General features: G+C 46.3%; 1 protein-coding gene and 1 long non-coding RNA gene across 2 annotated transcripts; one reads left to right on the top strand and one right to left on the bottom strand.

The window, feature by feature from the left end:
- Positions 1-7392: 7392 nt before the first annotated feature.
- Positions 7393-9882, bottom strand: SOX2 (SRY-box transcription factor 2). Its single transcript, XM_026007183.2, has one exon. It carries the CDS (start codon positions 9494-9496, stop codon positions 8528-8530), a length of 969 nt encoding a protein of 322 aa, XP_025862968.2. The 5' UTR covers positions 9497-9882; the 3' UTR covers positions 7393-8527.
- Positions 9883-21019: 11137 nt separating this feature from the next.
- On the top strand, positions 21020-21834 carry LOC140598233 (uncharacterized). Its single transcript, XR_012000447.1, has 2 exons — positions 21020-21340; positions 21648-21834. It is a non-coding gene; the product is annotated as an uncharacterized lncRNA (long non-coding RNA).
- The last annotated feature ends 1631 nt before the right edge of the window (positions 21835-23465 follow it).

The following is a 23465-nucleotide window of genomic DNA, read 5'->3' on the forward strand; positions in this document are numbered from 1 at the left end:
AATTTATGCCGGTGAAGCAGCTTGCTAATAGAGGTGGGGTACCCAAGAGCCAGGGGCGGGCAGTGAGAGAAGCAAGAGAGGGGAGTATGGGAGGCATCAAGGCTGAAGTGTGAGCTAAACATTTAAATCTATTTCCTAACAACGAAGTCTTCCCCCCATATGCTCAGGTTTATTTTGCCATCTTAGATTCCAAGATGTTTTTGCACCATTTCACAAAGCTGATGAGAGAGTGTTTAGAAAGCTGATGAGAGAGCGTTCGTCTAGTTTAACAGAAGTTGGGGTAAACAAACTCTCACAAGGAAAACTTGATTTTAAGATATTTTCCCTGGAGGTGGGAAGAAGCAGGAAACAAAGAAAGGGAAGAAGACTTTGAGCAGGAGAAGACAGGTTTGCCACTTGGTATTTCAGACTGATTAAACTGTAATGTTATGCAATAACCCAGATTTGAACTGTTAAGTGTGATAGTCAAATCGACCTGGATGTGAGTTGATAGTGAATTGACTGCATGTGAAATACTGGCTAATTCTCAGCAAATCATTAGTCTGTTAGATCCTGGACCAATATCAAAACAAGGTCTAGTTTCCCGGACCCCTCCCATTGGATGGGCATTCAATGAATTACATTGATTTGTAAAGAAAACTTGGAAAGTGCATCTTCTGGAAATGATGAGATGCTTTCAACCAAAGAATAATTCTATCCATTTTACGGAGTCCGCAGACCAAATGTCTTTCCTCTTGTCTACATTTTAAATCACTCTTCCAAAGGAGTTCTCGCAGCAATACTTTGTTGACTCTAAAATGACTATAAAATGCTGTACAGATCATGGGTAATCGTGGGGGACAGAGATAATGGACAGGACACAGCAATGGCAAGCCAGAAGCAACTGTTCTAACCATGGCTCCGTATCAGAACCAGAAAACTCTTGGAAGTCCAGTTCTTAACCCACTGCTGAAACTTATGTAGGACCAAACAGAAAAAAGCTATACAGTGTGCTCTGTAAAGGCTTTTGGTGGGATTTGTCTCGTGTCTGGAAACAAAACAAGCATAAAACAAAGCAACAACAACAACAAAACCCCAACTCATTCAGACCTCACAAGAAACTCCAGCTAGCAAATCAAATTACAGGGGCACACACAGAGAAGGCTTTGCCTGTGAGCTCAGGCGGCCTGGTGCTGGGCCTTGCGTGGTGACTGCCTAGGTGCTTAGGACTGCCCATTCGTCTGTCTGCTTCTGCTCCGGGGGACAAGAACCTCCGCAGCCCCCAAAGCTGGGGCTGGGTAGTGGGGATGGTGACCGGCTCCACCGGCCTCGCCCTGCAAAGTGTACGGATTGCCCTTTCTGGAACAGTCAAACGAATCATTTCATCCCTGAGGCCCTGCAGACCCTGACGTCACGAGGTGGGGGTGGGGGCGCAGTCCCGCTTCTGGCCTGGCCGCCAGCGATAAGAACCCTTGGGAAGAATTCACCGCTCCTTTTAATACAGTAATTATTTTTCTGCCTTCTGCGGGTGGGGGCGGCTCCGGCCCAGAATGCCGGTATCCCTCCCTTCAGGAAGATGCCCGGGGATGGCAAGTTTGCAGGATAACTTCCGAGGCGATCCCTAAGCCAGGAAGAGGACTGGCAAAGGAAGCAGGGTGGTCTGTACAAGGCTAATTTCCCCTACTGGGACTAGGAAGGAGACCCGAGTTTCTGTGTGGAGCTCCAGGGTCGAAAACGGGCATCTCTTGCCTTCCTTAGCACCCAATTCCACTGGGCGGCAAGAAAAGGCATAGCTTTCATTCATCCTCTTTTGTGTCAGCAGCTTTGTACTCCTCTTGTGCCAGGTAAAGATGTATGATCCCTATTTTACAAAAGAGAACTGGGTGCAGCCCCCAGCCCTACCTGCTCTGATCCCGGGGAGCCCCGTGTCCCGGGCAGCCCAGTGACTCTCGTGGTTTCCCCACAGCCGCTGCACCTGGCCCCCTGGCTTCGGGAGGCACCAGGAGCCTGATTACCTTGCTGAGCCTTGGCACCAAACGGGGACAAACAACCTTTTAAAAGTAAAGGCCTGGGGTGAGAGGCGAGAGGAAGAAGGCAGGACCCGAGTGGAACAATCTCTTGATTTGGGAGGTTTGGGGCCTGGAAGCATCTTCGGGGTCACGAGGTCAACATGGAGGGGGCGGGGGCTAGGGCTGGAGTGCGGGAGGGAGCCCTGGAGGAGCCCGGGCCCCAGACACCTCGGGAGGCGCCCCCGACCCGCGCGCCGCGGGCCCGTCCAGGCCTCAGAGAGGAGATCGGGCCGGAGAAAACCCGAGCCCCCGGCGGCACCTTCCCGGGGAGCCCCACAGGGGCCCTCAGCAGGGCCACGGTGACGTCAGGGCCCCGGCCGGCGCTGGCCGCCTCGGCCTCCAGCGGCCCCGCGCCCCGGCGGCTGCGCGGGCTGCGGCGGGCTCCCCAGGGCAGGGGCGGGAGGCCCGCGCGCTCTCCCGCCCGCTTCGCGCCCCGCACCGACGCCCGACGCCCGGAGAGGACCGCACAGGACAGCTCAAGGCGCCGAAACCTTCCCTAACAGTGCGCACTTCATCCAGTGCATGCAGGCAGACGGGGGGCCTGTAACCAACGACTCCTGGAAGCTTGTAAATCACCTGACACTTCTTTGCAAAGGAGAGCAAAGCATCTCAACTCCAAAAGCCCAGAAGCAGCAAATATCTTTGCCTCCCGAAAATGAGAGGGCGTTCTATTTGCTTTTGAAGAGAAACTGAGTACCACCACTCAAGGAATCAGAAATATAGCCATTGCACCGAAATGTAAAATAAAAATCCATCTAGACCTGCATACAGAAAGAGAGCTCTCTGCCATGGGAAATCTTGGCCTTGTCTTAGCAATCCATCCTCCCAGAGAAGTCTCATAGTTGAGAAAGTCAAGCCCATTATTTCCTAAAGGTTTCTTCTGTGGCCTTACAAGAATTTTTAAACTGGACAGCATTGTGGGAAGGAGCAGTGGTCACAAGTCTCCCTGGGTGATATCACAAGCAGGTCTCCAGGGAAGTTTTTAATAGAAAATAACTATGAAAGACACCAAACGAATTCTTTGGTTTGGACAATTTCTGTCTTTGGAAAGCTCCTTCCACAGCTGCTTACTCTAGAATTCCAGAGACTGTGTGTGTCCCTTTGGACTTTATCCACATTTTCACAGTAAAGTTCAAGTGTCTCTTCCCCTTCTCCTGTCTTTAAGTGATCCACCTCATAGATGAGGTCCCTAAAGAAATCCACCCAACCATCTTCCAACTTCAGTGTAAAAAAAAAAGAAAGAAAGAAAGAAAGAAAGAAAGAAAGAAAGAAAAGGCAAAGAAAAGAAATAAATCAACCCTCGACCTCACTTGTAGCTGTCCAAAGCAGTTTTTGCTCTGAAAGCAAGAAAAGGCAGCATAAAAAGAAAAAAGTGATATGCAAATTATTTTAAGGCAATAATGGGGGTTGGGAGGGAGGTGGAAAGTGTTGGAGAAGTGTTAATTCAAGTCTCTGCTAAAGCTCACGGTGAGGGAAACTCCCCTTCCATAAAGCAAAATATGAGGACCTGTTTTGCAAAATTCTCCAAGAACAAGAAATAAAGGGGGGAGGATATAAAAAGCTCTTTTCATTACAATAAATAAATAAATAAATAAGCAGTGCCAACAAGCAGGCGATCAAACCACAGTCAAACTTCAATCTCAAAGCAGTTAGCTATAAACTGTTAGCAGTTGAAAAGTAAACCTGTGCACACAAAGGCACTGTTTAAATTTCTTCTTGTAAGGGTTCTAAATGAAGACCCAATCACTATGCAGTTAAGCGGTATTTCTTGTCCCCCTGAGGCGCTGATCAGTTCTTTTTAATGTGAGAAAACTGGCGACTCAAAACCCGTCAATGGAGTTCCCACAACAAAAGTTCTGAAAAGCTGAATGAATTGGGTTTGTAATTACTGCATCCCGTCCCCCCCCACCCCTTGCAGCTTATCTCTTATTCATTCACCTTATATTATTGTCAAGGAATCTTACTCTCAAAATCATTCCCTTACCATTTTACCCAGGGCCACAGAGGAACTTATGACAGAGCAGAAATGGAACACTTGCCTGCCCACCCCCCCCAGTACACCTGGAAATGTTCAAACCAATAGGTGGGGAGGGAAGGAGGGACTATCTTGTACCCCAGTTTACTGTGAGACTACAAGAACTCCAGAGTGCTCAGCCTAGGGAGACTTGCATTTTAAAACTGAACTTTATTGGCAAACAGCAATGTGTGCCCTTTCTAAATTCAGAACCTGCCTGAGTCTCTGAAATCCTGTGACATCTCCACTTAGAAAAGGCAAAGGTTATAAATAAATCCCCACCCCTCTCTCCCCAAACTGCAAGGCCCTAAAAGACCTTGCCAGACATGATGTAGAATCTAAGATAACTTCTTATGTTCTTGTTTTGTTTTTTTCCTTTTAAAACAAAACCAGTAAATAAACCAGAAAAAGAAACTATAATCCTCCCCAAGTCTCAGCCCAGGAAAAGGTTTTATGAAAAAGTCAGCTTTAGAATGCCAGGGCCCTGTGTGTATTTCAATCCAAGGCATGGCTGATGGAGGAGATTCTCCTGAGATTTCCTACTGTAAGAATGTGTCGGTTCTAGAAATAAGTACAGCTATTACAACCAAATCTACTAGCAGACTAAATAATTAATTGAAGCGTTGCTCTTTGACCCTGGGAAAGTCCAGTAGGGACACGTTTATAGTAATAATACCTCCGAATGAGCCCTTGTCAAATATTCATTTAGTGGTTAATGTGAGCCATTTCCCCCTGGGACCGTCTGTAATACCAGCTTCCCAGCATTGGCAAGAAACCTTGCTAATCTACTACAGCTCAGCAAAATATTTTAACGCTCTTTATTTAAAGTAGGGGGCGGGGGTGCGGGGAAAGAAAAAATTGCAGAGGGAACAAACTATAATCTCATCCTTCTACATCTTTCCATTCCATGTGAAAGGTTAACAAAATATTAAATTCACCCCCTTTGACTGCAAATTGAATGGTGAACAGAATAATATCCCAAGGAAGGAACTGAACACTCAACAACTAACTTCAGAACTGAGAGATAACCATCTCTGGGCAAGTTTATGGTTTCCCCCTTCTTGGAAATCATATTATAATTACAATATTGTATATTCAGTATTAATCTATTCATGAAACTAGACATCTTGGGGAATCATTTAGCCCAAGCAAATAAACGATGAACTATATGACATTTTCCTCAAATGCACTTCGTCAAAAGAATTTATATTTGCCAGCAAAATCATTTGGCTTTCACTTAGGAGATAGGGAAGGATCGGAGGGAAAAATGTGAGTTCTCTTGTTTTAGGCAGACAGTGACAATCACTCAAAACTAGTTCAACTTCCTAAAATTGCTCTTTTCCTTCTTGCAAAATATTTGAACCTGAGCATTTTGCCAAAAAGTTGTTGCTTTTTTTAGCCTGATCCTGTGGGCTCTTTTTTTTTTTTTTTTAAGGGAGCCTAGTGCAGTGCAATTACTCTAAACCCAATACATATTTCTAATATATCTATTTTTTTTTCAAATATATACACTCCATATAGTTGATTGGCTCAAATTCCGGGAATATCCTCCCCACCCCCCAGCAAGATCATTTGGATCTTTATTCAAAGTTTCTTTTATTCGTATGTGTGAGCAAGAACTGGCGAATGTGCTCATTACCACGTGAATAATCCGTATATGCATTACAATGGCTGGCCAGGCCGGGGGAAATTCTTTTAGAGTCTCTGCATTAATTAGGGGGGGAAATGCCTCGCTTAGAATTGGGAACTGGCATAATAATTGTCCTTTACCCTAAAATGAGGATTTTTTTTAAAAAAAAAGAAATAAATGAAAACCAATTCACACCAAAAATAAAGCAATCCACATGAAATAAAAATACGGAAAATATGAGGATCTCTCCAGCTGAGCCCAGAACTAACATTAGCAACACCACGAGAGAGAAAGACTTTCTTGGAAAACGAGAAAGTGCAGACCAACGGGTTGAGCTAACTCGGGGTGGCTGCAGCCGGTGTTTTACTCCTGGGTGGAAGGAGCGGCCGGATCCCAACTTCTCCAAAGTTGCAGCAAGTTGACACAACAAGCCCTTGAAATTGTGGGTAGTAACCCACGCCCTTAAGAATGCCCGACTCGTTGTTCCTGGCCCCCTTTGGAGGGGGGAGATGAGCGAGGGGAGCAGTAAGGAAGGAAGGAAGAGCCCCTGAGTCAGGCTTACAGATCCTCCGGCTGCGCCTAAGCGCGGGGCGCTGTGCTGCAGAAACACCGCGCAGTCAGACCCGGCCGATTCCCCAACTTTTCCGCTCCCACTGAGGACAACTATAGTCTTTCTTTACCTTTCCTAGGGCAAAAGAAAACAACAAATCCGATCTTGGTTCCCCACCGCCTCCCCTCCCCCTACTTCACTACTGTAGTCAAACATGGTTAACAGATCAAAAGCATAATCATCTCCAAATGTGATTAGACCGGACAAAGTAAAATATCTACCTCAGAGTTGACTGTTTTCTTCTTTAATATGGTTGTTGCCTGGCTTCTCTTTTGCTTGTTATCAGCTGCAGAGATATCCGATTTGGGACTACAGGCTTGGACCCGCGCTGCCAATTTAAGAAATGGAATTCGTGGAGGGAGAGAGAGGAAAAAAGAAAATAAATAATAATAATAAAAAATAGCCGTGATAAGTCGGGGGAGGGGGGGGGATGGTTTGTAAGACGCTCTTTTGCTTTCCCTCGGCCCTAAACAGGAAGATGTAGAGGAGAAAGTTTATGAAGTCAAGGAACAAAGAAAGCAAACCACTTGTTTCCTCTCAAACAATAGCAGGGCTGAAGTAATCCAAACACCCACCCAGCAGATGAGCACTTTGCATGTCTAGTTTGCAATTATTCCGATACAAGAAGCATCATTTTCCCCTAGAACCAGGTTTCCAAAGGGCCATTGTGCATTGAGGAAAACGAAAACAAAACCAGCCAACCTGGTTCTGATTTGGCTCAATACCCCATCTGCTGAGCTACATGAAAATTTTCAGAATTGACTCCTTCTTTCTGGCAACAAGTGGCATAAATCAGTTTTAAGTCTAAGTCCCCATCATGCTTATTCATGCAGCTTAGAAAAGGAGAGGGTGGGTTTACAATATGTCTCTAGTTCCTATTTTTAAAATGATATAAGCATTTCAATTTTTTGAGAGTACTTATATTCAATTAATCATTCAGACATTTATTTGTTGCAATTAACATTAGCACACGCTACTGGACTAGAATACCAAGGTTTAGGTATTTTGCTTTCTTGGCTGAGCACAGTATATACCCGGAGGAGTTATGTATAATCAGTGTTATCCAAATAAATGAAAGACTCAAGCATAATTTCAGTGTCCATATTTCAAAAATTTATTTATCTCAAACTGTGCATAATGGAGTAAAAACTTAAGTTGAAAATGTACCTGTTATAAGGATGGTATTAGTTCAAATATATACATGGATTCTCGGCAGACTGATTCAAATAATACAGAGCCGAATCTTTAAAATACAACTACGGAAAATAAAGGGGGGGGGAACCTTAAAATATCACAATAAATTTACAGAAATATTACAAACCATAAGAAAATATTTCAAACACAGTAATTTCATGTTGTTGCTTTTTTTTTTTAAATCTGAACAAAATGGAAAGTTGGGAAACAAAAGCTATTATAAATTACCAACGATGTCAACCTGTATGGCCATTTTTGCTTTTAACAGTAAGTTAAAAAAAAAATTTAGTACAATCTAAAACTTTTGCCCCTTTAAAGAAGACCACGGAGATGGTTTTGCCAGTACTTATTCTAATTTTTTTCCTTTTGTACAATTTTTAAACAATTAAAATGTCCAAATCTGAATAATTTTCTTCTTTTCCACGTTTGCAACTGTCCTAAATTTTCAGCTGCAGAATCAAAATTCAGCAAGAAGCCTCTCCTCGAAAAATATTGGCAAATTCTCAGCTTATAAACAATGGACATTTTGATTGCCATGTTTATCTCGATAAATACTGTACAAAAGTTGCTTGCAAATATTAAAACATTTTTTTTTTCGTCGCTTGGAGACTAGCTCTAAATATTATTGGTAAAGACTTTTGCAAACTTTCTGCAAAGCTCCTACCGTATCACTAGAACTTTTAAAAAGTTTTGCGTAGTTTTCTTTCCTCCAGAGATCTATACAAGGTCCATCCCCTCGCCCTCCCCACGCCCCCCCCCTCCGGTTTTCTCTGTACAAAAATAGTCCCCCAAAAAGAAGTCCAGGATCTCTCATAAAAGTTTTCTCGTCGGCATCGCGGTTTTTGCGTGAGTGTGGATGGGATCGGTGTTCTCTTTCGCAGCTGTCATTTGCTGCGGGTGATGACTTTTTTTTTTTTTTTTTTTTTTTTTTGAGCGTACCGGGTTTTTCTCCATGCTGTTTCTTACTCTCCTCCCATTTCCCTCGTTTTTCTTTGAAAATGTCTCCCCCCCTCCAGTTCGCTGTCCGGCCCTCACATGTGCGAGAGGGGCAGTGTGCCGTTAATGGCCGTGCCGGGCACCGGGCCGCTCTGGTAGTGCTGGGACATGTGCAGTCTGCTGGGGGCGGCGGGCTCCGGCACCTCGGCGCCGGGGAGGTACATGCTGATCATGTCCCGGAGGTCCCCGGCCTGGCAGGGCGCCCTGGAGTGGGAGGAGGAGGTAACCACGGGGGGGCTGGAGCTGGCCTCGGACTTGACCACCGAGCCCATGGAGCCCAGCGCCATGCCAGGGGTGCCCTGCTGCGAGTAGGACATGCTGTAGGTGGGCGAGCCGTTCATGTAGGTCTGCGAGCTGGTCATGGAGTTGTACTGCAGGGCGCTCACGTCGTAGCGGTGCATGGGCTGCATCTGCGCGGCGCCGTGCGCGTTGAGGCCCGGGTGCTGCGGGTAGCCCAGCTGGTCCTGCATCATGCTGTAGCTGCCGTTGCTCCAGCCGTTCATGTGCGCGTAGCTGTCCATGCGCTGGTTCACGCCCGCGCCGAGGCCGGCGCCCACCCCGACCCCGCTGGCCATGCTGTTGCCGCCCGGGGCCAGCAGCCCGCCGGGCAGCGTGTACTTATCCTTCTTCATGAGCGTCTTGGTTTTCCGCCGGGGCCGGTATTTATAATCCGGGTGCTCCTTCATGTGCAGCGCGCGCAGCCGCTTGGCCTCGTCGATGAACGGCCGCTTCTCCGTCTCCGACAAAAGTTTCCACTCGGCGCCCAGGCGCTTGCTGATCTCCGAGTTGTGCATCTTGGGGTTCTCCTGGGCCATCTTGCGCCGCTGCCCGCGGGACCACACCATGAAGGCGTTCATGGGCCGCTTGACGCGGTCCGGGCTGTTCTTCTGGTTGCCGCCCGCCGCCGCCGCGGTCGAGTTGCCGCCGCCGCCGCCGCCGCCGCCGCCCCCCGAAGTTTGCTGCGGGCCCGGCGGCTTCAGCTCCGTCTCCATCATGTTGTACATGCGGGCGCTGTGCGCGGGCCCGGCCCGCCGGCGGCCGCCGACCCTCGGCCCGGCCGGGACTTTGGGGGCCCGGGGCGGGCGGGCGGGGGGAGAGGAGGAGGGGAGGCGGGCGGGGGTGTCGGGAGCGCAGGGCTCCGCGAGGAGAAGCAGGCGAAGAATAATTTGGGGGAAGAAAGGAGAGAGAGAGAGAGAGGAGCAAACTGGAATCGAGATCAAAAAAAAGCGCTTCCCTCCTCTTCTGGCCGATCCCGCCGCCGCCGATGATTGTTATTATTATTTTTTGGAAAGGCTTAAGCCTGGGGCTCAAACTTCTCTCCCTTTCTTTCTCTCTCCTCTTCTTTCTCTCAGTCCTAGTCTTAAAGAGGCAGCAAACTACTTTCCCCCTTTTGCAAACACTCTCTTCTCTGCCTTGACAACTCCTGATACTTTTTTGAACAAGTTAATAGACAACCATCCATGTGATGGGGGCTGTCAGGGAATAAATGGGTTTCCGGCGGCCAATCAGCGCGCGGCGGCTCCTCCACTCGAGCCCGGCCTCGCCGCCGGGTTTTGCATGAAAGGGGGCGGGGCCTGCCGCGCCGCGGGCCGCGCGGGGGAGGAGGGGGAGGAGGGAGGGGGAGGGGGAGGAGGGAGGGGGAGGGGAGGGGGCGGGGGAGGAGGGGAGGCGGCTCCCACAGCCAGCCTGCCAGCCACTGAGAAACCTTTGTATCCCCTCTCGCAGCAACAGGTCACACCACACGCCTTTTCGAAGGAAGTGGGTAAACAGCACTAAGACTACGATTCTTTCTTTCTTCTTCGAACTTCACGTTGATTCACTTTTTTTGGTGCTGGCCGCGGAGTTGAGGAAGGGGCGCGAGGGCCCGCGGAGGTGGAGGGGCGGGGCGGGCGGGCGGGGGGGGGGGCCAGGGCGACGGTCCCACCGGGATTTCAGGAAACAGGCGGCGCGAGAGTTGGTGTGTCCGGGTCTTCCCTCCCCGCGCCTCCCCGGGCCTCCCCGCGCCGCCCCGGGCTCGCGCTCCCGGCCCCGGCCCCGGCCCCGGCCCCTGCCCCTCCGGGCGCCGGCCGGCTCCCCCCTTCCTCACTGTCCCGACCAGAAGTTAGGAGGCGGGAAGCGCCGTCCCAAGAGCCTCCCGGGGCCCCGCCGGTTGCTCGCCAGCTGGCTGGGTCCTAAGCACCAACGCGGCCGACGGCGCCCGGGCGGGGAGGCCGCCCCCGCCCGCCCCCGCCCGCCCTTCCCCGCCGGCCGCGCGGGCCCCTGCCCCAGCCGCGTCCCTGACTCCGTCCGGGCCCCCCTCCTGTCGAGCCTCCCCGGGGCAGGACCTCCGCGGGGGGCCGCCTTCCAGAGGAGCCTGGGGGGGCGGAGAGGAGACGACCGTCGGCGGGAGCTCCGAGGTGCGGGCGGCCGCGCTGCCCCTCCCCTCCGGCCCCCGGGCCGCGCTCGCCGCCCCCCCCCCCCCCCGCGCAGGGTCCCGGGACCCGGGGCAGGGCCGGCCCCGCCGCGCATCCCCGCGGTCCTGCCCGCGCCGCCGGGCCCGGGGCAGCGCTCGGAGGGGGCGCGGGGCCCGGGGGCGGGAGGGCTGCGCTCCCGGCACAGGTGCAGGCTGCGCGGGCGGGCGGGAGGGCGACGCCGGGCCTGGTCCCGGGCGGGGGGGGGGGGGGGCTGGGAGGGAGGCGGGGGTAGGGGCTCAGGAATCCTGCCCGCCCGGGACCCGAGAGGGTAATTTTAGCCGCTCTCCCATTGTCCCGACGTAAAGATTTCAATAGGTAGGCGCTCAATGCGGCCGCGAAGGCAGCACGTCCGTTACAAATAGGTAGTTTTGTTTCTCTTGTTGTCGCTACACGGAGTCAAACAAAGCCCCGTCTAAGTTTCCTTCCACTCTCTTGTTGGGATCTTTGTGGCTAAAATGCACTTGACTACAAAGGGGGGGGGGGGGGGGGGTGGGGGGGGAAAAAAAAAGCCTGATGCCATTTCTTTTTTATAAAGGGCTTAAACCATCAGGGTTACTTATTTTCTTTCTTCTGTACCACTCTCTCCGCCCCCTCATCCCTGATCTATCTACCCTTACTCACCCTAAGAAAATGTACTGAATGGTATCTGTCGGCCACGTTCCATTTATTATCTCCACAAAACTTCGCATTGTTTCGTTCCTTACCAGCCTCCTTCTTCCCATCACCGTCACTACCCCCACTCCAACTTCTCCAGTCCCTGCCCTCCCAGGCTTTTCTGCTCCCTGTCAAACTCAAGACAAGTATGCTCCCTGGAAAGCCAGGGAAGTCGAGAAAAAGAATCCTGCAGACTTTTCTTTATAAATTATTATTTCCAGTCAAACTCCCCTCCCCCCGCCCCTCCATCAGTTTCTTCTTTCTTCTCTAAGTTATGGTTTGGTTTAGTTCTGGGCAACCCGGGAAGGGGGGAGACTGGGCCTTCTCGAAACGGATGAATACATGGCACTCTTCAAAACAAAATAATGTCTAAGGTTTATTCGAGGTGTAATATTAAGCTACACACGGACATGGAGATTAGGAAAGAGAAAAGGTTAGAGGCTCAGGAGACAGCAAGGCAGCCACCGGCTTTTCAGCGCGTCTGGTTTCAGGGATGTGGCTGGTGCGCCCCCTACTGGCAGATTCGCTTTCCCAGGACTACAGTTTTGCTTTTACCTTTAAAAGAAGGTGTTTGAAAATAATTAAAGGAAAAAAAAAAAATTGCGTGCAATGGGAGGAAGATCCAACTAATTACACGTAATCCAAACAAAAGAAAAGTTAACATATCATAGAAGCTTTGGAACCAAATCATAAGAATCAGATTTAATTTGCTTAACCTAGAAATGGACATAGAACCTCCACATAAGTAGGAGGTTAAACCATGAGAAAAAAATAGGTACAAATTATGAGATTCAACATATGAATGAATTATGATTGTCCAGATGCCACGAAGGGCAGGCCAAGCATTCACTTCATGATTGTGTATGCACTGGTCTGCGCTTAGTAGCATTATTCCGAAAACTTTAAAAAAGCTTATGGATAATTAAGTCTGAAGGAAAAAAAAAAAAAAAAACAAACCAAGGGGTTGATGTGGATAATGGTGGTGTACATGTATTAAAATAAATACTAATAACGAGTGGTTACAGTAGCAAATTTTTTTAATCTCCCCCTCTCTCAAGAGGCAGTAGGAAGAGGCACAAATTTTTCCTTGGGATAATGTATAAAAGCTTTTATACGTTCTCAGATGCCTGTGTTTGTGCCCGAACTCTATAATAATGCATTTAAGAGGTTAAAGGGGCTGGCTAGGTCTTTTGTTAATTGCTTTTATCATATAAATAAGCTATGGAAATACATTACAATTGTGTTATCATTGGTTGCATTTATTTACAGCTTTATTTTAATTAAGCCTGCTGTACTTATCAAGGCAATAAACTAACTGTGGCTGGCATTTATGCATAATAATGTGCTATGAAAATAAGATTAAAGAAGATGGTGATAGCAGAAACAATTTTCTCATTAGATTTTTTAGAACATATGCATTAAAAAAAAATCAGATCACCGGCCACTCTATTTCAATCCGGCACTATCACTGGCCCCTAAATATAATAATAACTATAATAATCACGATAGATGATACAAGCAGCACTGTTTTAGGTTTATAACAGATGGCTACAGTACTAATAACAATGCACCATTGACTACTAGGGAATCAAAATAAGACTTGGAAGAGGGTGCTTCATTCTTCAAGAATTTAAAAATGTTGCCATTGGCACAATGTATGAAAATTTAAAGTGCTTAATCTAAAGGATGTATAACATTTCCCTTTCATGGGCAGCAAAAAGCTGCATACTTTTAAAGCAAGATTAGAAATTAGGAACAAAAATGCATAACTCCTAGGATATTCTGATTTAATTTTGCTCCACTGTATAGACCCCAGCCAAAAACCCTTAACTGATTAAGTGTAGCTCAGTTTTATCTTTTGCACTGATATTTCTCTCCTAAACTCCCCCTCATCCCTCCTCAAGTATTATATCTGAAGCCAACTAACAATTTTGTGGAGATAGGGGACTGTAGACTTATTTTTTCTTCTTAGTGGCAAATAGAGGTTTAACTTGCAGTAATTAGGTGAGAACTAGCCAAGCATCTTACTATTATGATGCTTGTTAAAAAACGCTTCTTTTCTGCATCTGCATTTGAGTGTGTTCCCCTCCTCTCTTAATCTTCTTATGGAAATGAAGGCAAACGGCAGGGAACCTGCAGAGTCTTGGAGAATGTCCTTGTTAACTGGAATTTCTCAGCATTGCTAATTAGCAGAGTTTGACGACCACCAGTATTGGGGGGAAAGCTCTGTTTAACCACTCACAAACCATTCCGAGGAAGAGCAGACTAATTTTATTTTGTAATTAAAATCTGAAAAGGGCCCTATTTGACAGTTAGGGCTATGAGAGTTTTATCTCCCCGTGAAATAATTACTGCCTTGATAACTCAATTTTCTGAAAAATGTCAACTGTGGGCTCCGAAAGTTTTAATTTCATTACGTAAGGAAAAAAAGAGAGAAAAAGAGAAGAAAATGTACAGAAAGGCTTTCTAATTCTGGAAGTGGTTAAATATACTAGGAGCCAGATTTGGCCAAATGAAGGTTTTTTTTTTTTTTTTTTTCTCCCTTTTTGTTATGTTTCCTCTGGATCCTAACCTTCCAGCCTTCTCCACTGAAAGTGCCCATAGCAGTGACCATACTGCAGCAAGAGAGATTATATCAGTGGTGTGGTAAGAGGCACATAAACTAAAAAGAGAAGTACGGCAACCCAAGAAAAGTTTCTGATTTTAAAAGCCAAAAATAAAGGAAGATTTCCATGTGTGGGACAATACTGGTGCAATCTGGTAAGATGAAATTTTATTATATTTAATTCCTTAACATGAGAAAACTGAGAATTACAGAGTAAGGAGACTGGTATAAGCCAATTTAAAAAAAAAAAAAAATGTCTCCTTCCCCCTAAATTGCAAAAAAACAAAAAAACAAAAAACAAAAAAAGTTCCTCAATCACTCCAAATTGGAGCATATGCCACAAGACTTCCAGAATGATCCAACACCTGATTCCTCAAGATATATGAAACAAACACAGATAAATGAAGGTAAAGAAAGGCATTAGAGAATGTCTTTTCCTTACAAAATCACCACATATTTTCCAAAAATTATAAGGAGTAAGCTGAAAAAAGTTAGGATGTTGAAAGTAAGAGCAGACATTAGAGTAGAACTATGCTGTTATCAAACTTCACTTGCTTTAGGCTGTGAAGGGATCCCTCACGAGATCCTAGAGGAGATACTGCAATTTTTATAAAGCAATTTTCAAAATGATAGAAAGTCTTTCATCTACATTTCCTCCATTTTCTTCCTATTGCCAAACTTGTCAGATTTTGGAAGTATAAAAGATTACTGGCAGGAACTATAATAAATGTTTCTAGATGACACAAAGAGCAAGCATATATCTCTATCCCTTTTTATTTACTAAGACAGACATAGATATGCATATGGATGCATGGTAGATTGGCAATTTAAAATTGCTTAATTATATTTTTTTCTTCTTGTCTGTCCCTTCAGCACCTTGCCTTTAATTTTCCAGAAGTGGTATTACACATAACAAATGAACAAGGGGATAACAAATGCTATTTCAGTCTAGACCCAATTTCACCAAATAATTTCACTCAAGAGCTGTAAGGACCCTTGAAACCTAAGGAATGCAGAGCTGCTCTGAATCCAGCTCCTTTTTATACTCACTCTCTTTCATCTGATTCCCACTGATGAAATAAATACATTTTAAAAAGAATTCAATGATATAAAGAAAACCAAAAATATTTCGCCCTTCAAATTATAGCAACAAAAGTAATATATAATTACTTGTGTATGTCTTCAGGGCTACATAGAACAATCATCATACTACTTCTGGTATTACACATATATGTACTTCCTTCATGTGTTCCAGCTCAAATATTTCCTGGAAAAAAGGATTCACATTTCACAATTTCATTTCCATTTCTGAATTATCAAGCAGTTTTAGCATAAGATCTGTCTCTGCACTGCAGCTGTTGTCCAGGGAAAAATGCAGTGTGCCCATTAAATGATCTAATTATTTTAAATAGAAATTCCCTTTAAAAAAAAAAAAAAAGACAAACTGAAAATTTAAAGAGCCTCCTACCAGTGGTTTTCAGTTACACTGAAAGGAAATGAAACTATGATTTTGATTTTAGAAATCAGAAGAGAGGAATGAAAAAAAGAAAACAAAACCAGGCAAACAGAGCACCAGGAACTGCACGTGGCCCAACAAACCCATGGCCCTTTCACACCTCTAAATCACTGCTTGGGAGTCTAAATACATATCTCCCCGACTGACCACACTATCTTGTGCAATTAATCATAGCGAAGGAAAAGGGTTTTCTCAGAACCCTAAATTTCCCAGTGACTGGGACTGTTAGTTTGATTTTAGAAAAAAAACCAATTGTTTTAAATTCTCCAACTGTGATTATTTCATTTAGTTGTGACCACAACTTTTGTAGGAACAACAAACCTAAAGCTTCCTTAAGATTTCTCTAGAGCATATTAAGTGGCTCATGAATGACACCCCAGTGCATGCCAGGCTGCACACTCACTGCACCGCAATTCACCAACAAGGGAGAACAGTCTCTCCCTTAGTCTGGCTCCTTCCAAACTGCTGAAGTGGGATTTCGTCTTCTTTCTTCTAGAGATCTCAGGGTGCACACTGCTCCAAGTTCCCCTTCCAGAAGTGCAACCAGACATAATACAAACCCAAAAAGTGACAACACTCAACTACCTCAGGGGGGGCAGAGGCATTTGGCACCTCAAAAAGCAAGTTGGGGAAAGAATTTAGATCAGCTTTACGTGCCTGTGAGGGACAGGAATACTATCAAAGGAAAAGGAAGAAAGTCTTTCACCTGTTTGTATGAAAAGAAGCTGAAAGCAAAGCATTAAAAAAAAAAAAAAATCACCTACAGTCACCATCAGCCCTAAACAAAACTACTACCCACTTTTTCTCAGAGTTGCAGCTGTGGCTAGCCCTGGAAAGTGCTCTAAATCAAAGTGTACACCCATCCTGGGTGGCCTGGCATCCTCAAGGCCTCCCATTGATAGCTGGAGCCCTCTCCCAAAAGCTCTTGTGGCCTCAAAGGAAATGTCTGAGAAGTCTGCCTTCCCAGGGGCCCACTTCTGCTCACCCTCTTTCCAGCCCTGGCTCAGATGGAGTTGGGCTTCCAAACCCATCCCAATGGAATTCTCAGATGGCTAGCCTGATAATCTTTAAAGGCTCCTTCAGAGCTGGGGCTCTGACTTTTATCTCCCCTCCCAACCTTCTTCCCTTTTTGCAGGCTCTCCCCATTGCTTTCCCCTCCCTCCCCACCCCCCCTTAATTTGAAGATCATTGACACGATAGGCTATAATGAGTCCTTCAGAAACTGTTATGATCTACAGTGACAATCTCTGCACCTAATTCACAGATTATTGACAAGCACCCTGGGCTCAGTGGTGTCAAGTTGTACTTGTGGTTTCCACACCCTTCAGCAACCCACATAGCAGCTGGGCCCTGGATTAGGACCCAGAGTCTGGTGGAGCTGATCTGCCTGTTGAGTGGTAGGGAGATGAGTGTCTGTCTAGAGCTCAGCTCCTTCAAGCCGGGCTGGGCTTTCCTCCCTGGCGACTTGTCTGTCTGTCTCAGGGTTGGCTCAAGGGAACTAAAGGCTCTTCAAAGCTTCAAAATGAGGCAAAAGAGCAAACTTAATAAATGAGGGCTCATCCTTGAATCTTGGTCTTAATAATCAATCAGTCATCTTCTCCACCTCCAAACTCCAAGCCACACACACTGGCTTTCGGAGTGAGGCTTGAGTTCACCAAGAAGGGTCCGAGGGATGGAGGGGAGAGGGGATCGAGAACTTGGCACAGACTTCATTCAGTGGGCCCAAGCTAGGCTGGCCCATCATCTGGGATTGTCCTCGGAATGGGGCAAGATTGACTACTTATTATAAAGCAGGGCGCTCAGCCAAGAGGCGCGGGCTCAGGCCTGGACGCTGGGACAAGAGCCCCCAGATGCCCGCTCCACCCCTGAAGGGTGCTTTGCTGCCGCAGAGAAACGTGGCCCGTGGCCAGCCCTGGTGGTTTTGCCCGCTTCTAAGGAGCAGTCCCTCGCCGCCTGCTCCCCTGTCCCCAAAGTTGGAAGGGCTGCCTTCCTGCTGGCCGCCCTGGGCTGGGGGTTGCCGGCAGGCAGGGGCCGAGGCCGCCTGAAACCACAGAAATGACACTGCGCTGGGAAAGCTGGGTGGCATTCCCAGGCCTAGGCCACCCACCTCCTCAGTTCTCTCTCCTGAACTACGGGTTGCGCTTTCTCCCTGGGCCCTGGGAAGCTGGGGACACACGGCTCGCCTGCAGCCAGGTTCGGCTCCTCCTCCCGGCCTCTCCCTACAGGTTGGGACCCCCCGGGGGCAGAGCGGGCGGGGGTCGAAATCTCTGGGCCACTGGTATTGCAAATTCTACATCACATCCGAACAGCAGGCATCTATCCCCGTTCGCAGGTCGCCTCCAGGATTCTGCTGGCTTTGGCCTCCCCAGGCCACCGGCAGCCTTGGACCGCGGCTGTCACGCACGGTTTGTTACCTTATGGGGTTGGCGCTGGTTCCAAACCTGGCCCGGATTTAGGATTTCTGTAATGGGGACTTGTTTTTTGTTTTTGCTCGTTTTTGGTAAAGCAAAGGGTGGGGTTGCCTGTAGCAGGGAATCCCGCTTGACCCTAATTTCGGTAAGATTCCCGGTAAAAACTGATCAAAGCCTTGATTCTTTTCCTGCCACGGCATCCAAAGTCATTTATTGAGAAACACAAGCCGAGATTCGATTCTGGAATCAGATGGAGAAGACATCTCTCATCGCACTGAACAGCAATTCCCCTGAAAATCCAATCTCGGATCCGCTGATTTGGGAAGGTGGGAGGAATAAACGTAAGATCAGCTTAAACTTGCGTAGCCACAGTATTAAATCTTTTAAAAGGTAATTCTGTTATGAAAATTAATCTGGTTTCCTTCAATAGGGAAATTTTTAACAAGCAACCTCAACTTCTTAAGGCTTTTAATCTAAAAGTTAAAATTGTAAGCACATCCCTGAACATCAAAATCCTACAACACCTTGTTGAGATCATGTGTTCATTTAACACTGGAATTGTTTTAGTTTGATTTTAAACACCTAAACAAGCCCATATTTTCCTAACATTTTACATTCAGAGGATGTGTCATTTTAATAGTTTATCTTTCTGGAAGAGTTCAAAGTGTGCTTTTACCTTTACTTGCTCACCAAAGAAAATGTCAAACCTTTCTTATGTAGACAGGTACTTTTGGAAGTGTAAAAATACTCCTCTTCCCTTAGGATAATTTGGATTCCTGGTCATTGAAAATGCTGAATTTCAAAAGAAATACTCTTTACCATTGGCACACCTTCCCTGAAATCCTAAGGTTGAGATGCTGAGATAAAAGAAGAAAGGTGTCAGGCACCTGTTTCTTAAAAAAAAAAAAAAAAAAAAAAAAAAAAAAAATCTGGAATTTAACCACCAGCCCAGAAAGGAGAAGTTTGATCAAGATTGGTTTGGGGGATGGGAAACATTCAAAGCAGAGACTGGCCTCTTAATTGCACTCTGAAAATAAACAAATTAAAAAAAAAAAAAAAACGAGCAAGTTATTTCATTTACTCAGGGACTTAGTTACAATTCTTGAAGGACCTCCGAGGGCATCCAAGATGCTGCTGACAACGTCAAAACAGCAGCATCTTCCATTTTATTTTTAAAAATGTGGACAGAATGGGGGAAGTAATTTTCTTGGTTTTCCACTGTTACAGAAGAAAGTTCTCTCTCTCTCTCTCTCTCTTTAATCATGCTTCTCTACCTGTTTTTACTATCTCAGAATCTAAAAAGAGTCCCAAACCCAAAAAGAGGGTAGGGGGTGGCTGTGATGTGAGGAGGAGGAATAGGTTAGTCTTTATTTTTTTTTATTGAATTAAAATTGTATCATCTCCTTTTTATTTTTTAGTGAATTAAATTATATTATCTTTCAAGGATATAAAAACTTGTTTCCTCGCCCCATCTCCTTTTTGGAGGGTAATAAAGAGTTTTATCTAACCCCAGAGCAAGGTTCTCTCGATTTGCAGGACTGGCGCTGTGCATCTCCTACTGTGTCCAACAGGGGGCGCTGGTCACGAACCTGCGCCGCGGCTCAGCGCCGCTTCACATCTGAGCCCGGTTCCAGCCCCGGAAGGCGAGAGCCGCTCGCGGGGTCGAGTACAGAGCTTTAGTCTTCGTGGATAAAAAGAGATTAAAGGCTAAATTCTTTTTTTGGGTGTGTGTGTGTGTATGGGGGGGGGGTTATCAATTTTAACCAACTACGAAAATGTAGAGCTTTTTATCCTTTGATGTTCTTATAAAGAAACTCCTATTGGTTGAGGAATTACACGGTTTCTGAGCCAACACTGCAGCTACAGTGTGGGGGAAATTATTTAATTAAAAATATATTTTTCCATCTGTTCACATGATCTTTTTAGAAGTACTTAAAAAGCTGACACTGATCCCTTTGGCCTGTTAACCCTGCCCTAAGTTTCAAATACTTTAGCTATTTCGCAGGCCCTTCTATTAATTTGAAGGGGAAAAAGAAAAGAGACCCAAATATTTAAATCCCCCCCCAAAACATTTACTGTTCTGCATCCCCCCCCCTCTTTTTTTCTTTAAACGGGGGCTTTTGTGTGATTGACATATTTCACGACTGCCGATTCTGCAAAGCCAGGTATAAATGACAAGAAGCGGCTCTTAAAAAGAAAAAAATCTGATGTTGGACTACATAACACCCGTGTATAAGATGAAATCTAAGTAATATTGTAATCCGCCCACCCCCACCCTAACTTTAAAAAAAAAAAAAAACCTTCACCTGTATTTAAATAGCGTGTCTTTAATTACAGCAGTTGGGGATGCATGAGGCTGAAATGAAATTAGCAGTCATTACCAGTCCTTTAACTCTGTGGTGCTTTTGATCAGCACTAAATTAGCTTTCCAGTCCTAACAAAGACTCTACAGCAAGCAGTGGGCTGTAAATAAGACAGCGCGACCTGCCCTCAACACCTTTTCTCTTGTCAATCATAGCTCTATCATTCAGCCCAAGATTAACCTTTATCTACCAAATTTAAAAAAAAAAAAAAAAGAACGAAAGAAAGAAGAAAAGGAAAAAAAGAAAAAGGAGGCGGGAAGGAAAGCCCCCTGACCACCACATGTCGCAATAACAGAGGTTCCTAAGAGGCCCCTTTAAATTGTATTCTAATGAGCTTGTGTCAGAATCTGCAATTTCCAAATCATCCCCTCCCCACCCCCCACCTCAGCCCCCAAGACCCCTTCAGTGTATTAGAAGAGTCTGAATGCTGCTCAGGTAGGAAAGGAATCCCTTTCTCCGGATTGCTAATTGGGCATGGGCCACCCTCCGAAAGTCAATCTGCCAGTAGCCTCTCCTCCTCTATTAGTCTAGCAAAATTTTGGGAGAGGAGGAGATGCTTGGGGAGAAAACACTGATAATTTTAAGGCACATACATAAGTTTCTGGGATGAAAACAATCAATTTACTCCACTAATAGTCTCTTAGTTTCTAAGCCTGCGGAGAAAAACCACCAACAGCAACAACAAAAACCCAGCTGCTTTTCCCAGGATTGAATTAAGAAAGTAAAACACTGGCCCCGATGGCCATTAGAGGGCGCCCGGGAGCAAGCCCGTCGGCTCTCGCACCACTTCCCACGGCAGCCCTCCTGGCTTCCAGCTCCGCCATGCTCTCTGATTCCTGCTCTCAGGTAATATTTCCTGCTTCTCCTGTCCTCTTGCAGCTTTAGACCCCTCAATGTCAATCTCCTATAAAGAATGAGGTGTCGCCAGGTCTCTTTCTTTCTTTTTTTTTTTCACGCCCTCTCCCCAACTGCCACCAAAATAATAAGACGCCAGATGAAATAGTAGCAACCCTTTAATGATAGGAACCTTTGGGCTCAAATCACTCTTCCCATCCTATGTAACCTTGGTCTGGAGAAGGTGGTGGTGGTGGTGGTGGTGGTGGTGGTTGCTGTTTTTCTGTTTTTGTTGTTTTGTTTTGTTTTGTTTTTGTAGGGATGAGATGCTAAAAATTCACATTTTTAAGATGGAAGCCTGAAATGTTCATTTCTGCATTTCTCTCTGGGGGCTCACGGATTTCTTCATTTTCAAAGAAAACACACACACACACACCCTTGCAAGGCAACTGATTATGTTCAGCACTGAAACTGTTCCGAAGAGAATAAAATAATGTCTTCATTTCTGCATTTGTTAAAGAAGTCAAAATTAGCATTTAATTCCAAAAGTTAACGCTTTCAGACTTAAATCTGCCTGTGTTAAATGACTGCCACACAGGGTGTATTTCTAGATCTCTTAAAGGTCAAAAGAAAAAAAAATAGAATGAGAGGGGAAGAAAGTGAGTTGGGGGGGTGGGCGGAGAGGAGTGAGCTAGCAGTGAATGTCAAAGTTGGGTTGCAAGCTACTTACATGTCCATGCCAGATCAGGGTGTTGTCTTGTAGCAGTTTGATTGGCAGGTAAAAAAGCGAAAGAACGTGAGGGCTTCCTGAGCCTCTTGTCAGCCCAAGCTTGATCACTTCTCACCGGACAGAACGAGTTGAAGGAGCTTGCAGTTCCCCTCTCGTCCTCCATCCAAGGCACCGTGAATCCATTTCGGCTTTTCTTCCCCCCAGTCTCTCCATCAGCCTCCTGCCTTCACCCGCTTCGCCTTACACCAGCCTCCAAGACCTAGCCTAGCTTTGCCACTGCAATCCCCTGCAACAAGAAAAATCGTTTATGGCTTAAAACCCCAAATGGCTGATTTTTTAAAAGAGAGAGAGAGAGAGAGAGAGGGAGAGGGAGAGAGAGAGGAGTGAGAGGGTGAGGGGGAGAGAGGGGGAGCGAGAAGAATGCACCCAGAGAACAACAAAAAAGTCAGTTATCCTAACACTGCTCTATCCCCCCACCGTACAGAAGAAGAATAAAAAAAAAAAAGCTTTATGTTTTTTCAGTGGGTATTCAAAGATAATTTGATGCCATTGTTTCTGCTACAGATGGTTCTTTTAAATACAATAACACGGCTCTTTGTGCAGGCTACCCACAATAAAAATCGAAAGCGTTCCCCTGAATAACCATTTTGTTCTCTCTTGTATGGGGCCAACAAAAGATGCCGTGAGGTAATGGGTTCTGTTTATTGAAGCCATAGAATAGGGGTTTGATAAAGATTTTTTTTTTTTAAAGCAGAAGACCTTGCAAGGTCGGGCTGATCTCTTCATATTTTTTTATTAAAATATTTGTCCAATAGATTATTCCTTGGTGCAGCTGCAGGTTTCCTCCTCAATTTTTAATCAGCCCAAACATCTGTCTCTTTGAGGAGGCTTTAAAAAAAATCTGCAATCGTATCAATGGTGCAGTAACCTTATCCAGTCCTGAGTTTTTAGGCTCAGTGCAGGCAAAGGCAATGGAGTTTCAATTCTCTTTGGGGTGGGGTGAGATAGGGTTGGGGGAGAGGAGACACAACCCGAGACAGAGCGACTGAAGAAAATGAGGCTTCCCTCCCACCTCCTGTCCCCCTGTTGACCATGCACAACTTGCAGGAGTCGGACACACAGATCACTGAGGACTGGAGGTATCTCTCCTAGTCTCTGCAAGCTCCCACCCCTGCGTGCACACTGGACAGGGTGGGGGGGGCGGGCGGCGAGGCATGTTTTCTTACCATGCTTGCCTTGTCCTCAGGTTAGATCTCCAACCCTCAAAACCTAGGATGGGAGCCCAGGGGGAGGGGTGGAACAAGCTAAAGGCTAGTCTCTAGCACCCAAAGGGTCCCATTCTTGGCTCTTTCACTCACTGTTAGCTAGCTTTGATTCACTGATTGCTCTCCTGCCAGGGGGCTGGTG

This window comes from Vulpes vulpes, chromosome 3 (genome assembly GCF_048418805.1).
Source record: "Vulpes vulpes isolate BD-2025 chromosome 3, VulVul3, whole genome shotgun sequence".
In the NCBI taxonomy this organism is placed as follows: domain Eukaryota; kingdom Metazoa; phylum Chordata; class Mammalia; order Carnivora; family Canidae; genus Vulpes; species Vulpes vulpes.